This window comes from Bradysia coprophila, unplaced genomic scaffold (assembly GCF_014529535.1).
Source record: "Bradysia coprophila strain Holo2 unplaced genomic scaffold, BU_Bcop_v1 contig_200, whole genome shotgun sequence".
NCBI classification, from domain to species: domain Eukaryota; kingdom Metazoa; phylum Arthropoda; class Insecta; order Diptera; family Sciaridae; genus Bradysia; species Bradysia coprophila.
The window spans coordinates 205861-208684 of record NW_023503464.1 but is presented as its reverse complement, the minus strand read 5'-3'; the positions used below and the strand labels follow the sequence as shown (position 1 = coordinate 208684).

The window sequence follows — 2824 nt, the reverse complement described above, 5'->3', positions numbered from 1 at the left end:
TTGTTTCGCTACCCAGCATATTTGCATAAATTCTTCTGGAAACGGCAAGGGTATCACTGTTACTTCTCTTGTTCAAAGTATTTTCACGACTTTGATACAAATTCTTCTACTTCAATGGTTAGCACCGTTCAGTTGTATGTCAATACCTATGTAATCAGCCATACGTAGTAGATTAACCCCTACTTTAAGTTGATCCCAGATTAGGTCTTAACCTGTTACATATGGCAAGCATTATGATCAGTGTTGGGTCTATTACTTCCATCGATGAAAGTATTTTTAATCGATTGATTTCAAAGCTTGTACTTCAATTTTTAACATGCATTTCACTATATAAAATACCACATTACCCAGAGCTTGTCATTATTTTTGTTGTTGTTATCGATAGCAGATATGAGTAGCCGTATTTGACAGGTTAATGTATAGAATGAATTCATATTGGCACTGATGGCGATTTGAGGAGAGACGTGATGCAAAACTCTAAATTTTCTCATAGGTAGATTCAAGAGTTAGACGGGTCAGTTCCATCTATTTTTTACTCTAATTATACAATCACAACCATGGTAGCTACGCACGGTCACATTATCAATAAATTTTTATCTTTTGTTTACCAACCAAAAATAATGAAGATTAAAGTGAATGGACATGACAGTCAATTTTTTGGTGATGCTGGAGATAGACTAATTCTTTCTTCGTCGCATTCCAACATTGAGGAAAAGTGGTTTTCGTAGAAATCCTTCGCTGGTCTCCAGAATATCCTGTTTCAGTTGAAACTCAAAATTTCTGAAGAGTGTGCTGGTTATGAGTGCCATTTCCATTTCTGCAACATTCCTGCCGACGCACGCTCTCGGTCCATACGAGAACGGAATAAAGGCTTTTTTCTGTCTTTCCGTCAATGTCTCCCAGCGCTCCGGCCGAAAAACATCAGCATCCAGACCCCAGATTTCCGTGGAGTGATGGATGGTGTATGCCGGAACTGAAAGAACCGTTCCAGGTGCAAAGAAATGGCCTTGCAATGTTAAACCGTCTCCAACAACAACACGCGGCAGACCTAACGATGAAGTGGAGTGAATTCTCATCGTTTCTTTGATAACTGCGTCGAGACTGGCGATAAGAGAAGTGATATCAAAAATTGTCTAACGAAACCTTGTTTTCGGTTACTTACTACGGAAGATCTTTGACCAGTTCGTAGGTGGGAACACCAGTCTCTGACAGTCTTTCATCAAGTTCTACTTGAAGTTTCTTGACTATTTTCGGATTTTTAAGCGTATGGAATAGCAAAGCACAACTGGTATTGCTAGTTGTGTCTGAGCCAGCTATTAATTGGGTCAGAGCTTCCGCGGTAAGTTCTTCACGTCCTAAAGGTTCGCCACTTTCATCTTTCCCTTCCATCAATCTAGCTAACAGGTCTACACGTTCGATGTTGGCAGCATTGGCTAATCGATTTTTTACTCTCGCAACAGCAATGCCAGTTAGTTTCTGAACCGCTTCCACACCCTTCGAGAAGAAAGGATCTGGAAGATGTTTTGCATAGGGTATAAGAGACGGAAGACAACCAAGTGTTCTACGCATCGAGGAGCGTTAGTTAATTTCCAAATGTCGACTAAAAGATGCAAAACGTACCCAGACACTTCTCCTCTTCGATTAATAACATCGATAGCTGATGCATATGTGGCTGGAGTATCGGGCGATTCTCTCACTTCAGCAATGTCCTTGCCATTTTCTAACATTCCAAACGGAGCACCGAACGCCAAGTCTCCAATAATGTCGAAAGCGAGATAGTTTAACCATGGTAATGCATCGATTTGTGTGTAACCACCGTTTGTTGAGCGCGACAAATGGTCCCACTGTTTGACAAACACTTCCAAATTGCCGTGCATGTATTGCTCGAATTGTGCCACAGATTTCAGACTGAACGTGTGTGAGACGACTTTACGTTTTCGGGTATGTTCGGCACGATCTCTGGTGTTGAAAAGTCCAGTACGGATGGATACGAATGCGTCGTAGTATTCACTACAAACCATTATAGGTAGAGTTATATACCAGCTACCAGAACTGATAAAAAGTTCCCAAAAAGTCAACGTACCTCTTCAAGAACCCATTGCCATGTCCATAAATTGAATTAATAGCTTGATCATCCGCAACTGACACGTGATTGGGCTGGATCCGGACTAAAGTTCCATACTTCTTGTGAGCCTCATCAACGGCAATAAAGCGTTTCCCTTTGCGACACTGATACAGAAGCCACAGATTGGAAAATGCAGCTATCGTGGGACCAGGTACGTCGCGAATGTTTTTGTTGTTAAGCCATGGTAATAGGTAGTACAGCACCGGAAGGAAAACGATAGTGAGTAGAGCGAGAACCACGGAAAAATACATTGAATGGAAAGTGTGACGCCTTCCTAACGAGAAGTTAGTATTGGACTAATTAATAACGGTGAACTGACGCGTTGGCAAACATAATATTCAGCGACTACCTCAACAAGCAAAACCCCCGTCACGGTATTTATGTGAATGAACAAATTTCTCATAGACAGACTTGTTTCTAATGCATTAACACTGATTGTTCTTATCAATAGATGTTCTTTAATAGAGCTAATCTTAGACACGATAACAGAATGTACAAAACAAACGTCTGTTAGTTTGCCTTAGAAATTTTATTTTGGTAATTTAAACTAAGGAATTTTCTTTGCACATTGATAAACAACATAGTAAGAAGTGCATACGTAATCATATATTCTCAATGAAAGTCATTTATCTTCAAAGTGCTCCGCATCTTAAGTGTGTTTCATTATTATTGCTCAAGGCAATTTGTTGTTCTGAATAA

At 40.2% G+C, this 2824-nt stretch overlaps 1 protein-coding gene across 1 annotated transcript; it reads right to left on the bottom strand.

The window, feature by feature from the left end:
• Positions 1 to 365: 365 nt before the first annotated feature.
• Positions 366 to 2562, bottom strand: LOC119075328 (benzoate 4-monooxygenase-like). The gene is made up of 5 exons (XM_037181752.1): positions 2475 to 2562; positions 2084 to 2399; positions 1621 to 2010; positions 1163 to 1561; positions 366 to 1101 (listed from the first exon to the last, which is right to left on the bottom strand). The coding sequence occupies exons 2-5, from the start codon at positions 2374 to 2376 to the stop codon at positions 678 to 680; spliced, it is 1506 nt and encodes a 501-aa protein (XP_037037647.1). The 5' UTR covers positions 2377 to 2399; positions 2475 to 2562; the 3' UTR covers positions 366 to 677.
• Positions 2563 to 2824: the final 262 nt, after the last annotated feature.

Excerpts from the sequence above, each read along its gene's own strand:
- LOC119075328 (XM_037181752.1), bottom strand. The coding sequence starts at position 2,376 with ATGTATTTTTCCGTGGTTCTCGCTCTACTCACTATCGTTTTCCTTCCG. Across the intron at positions 1,562-1,620 it reads CGAAGAGGAGAAGTGTCTGG|AACACTTGGTTGTCTTCCGT; the intron begins GTACGTTTTGCA and ends CTCGATGCGTAG. Across the intron at positions 1,102-1,162 it reads CTGGTCAAAGATCTTCCGTA|TCTCGACGCAGTTATCAAAG; the intron begins GTAAGTAACCGA and ends TCTTATCGCCAG.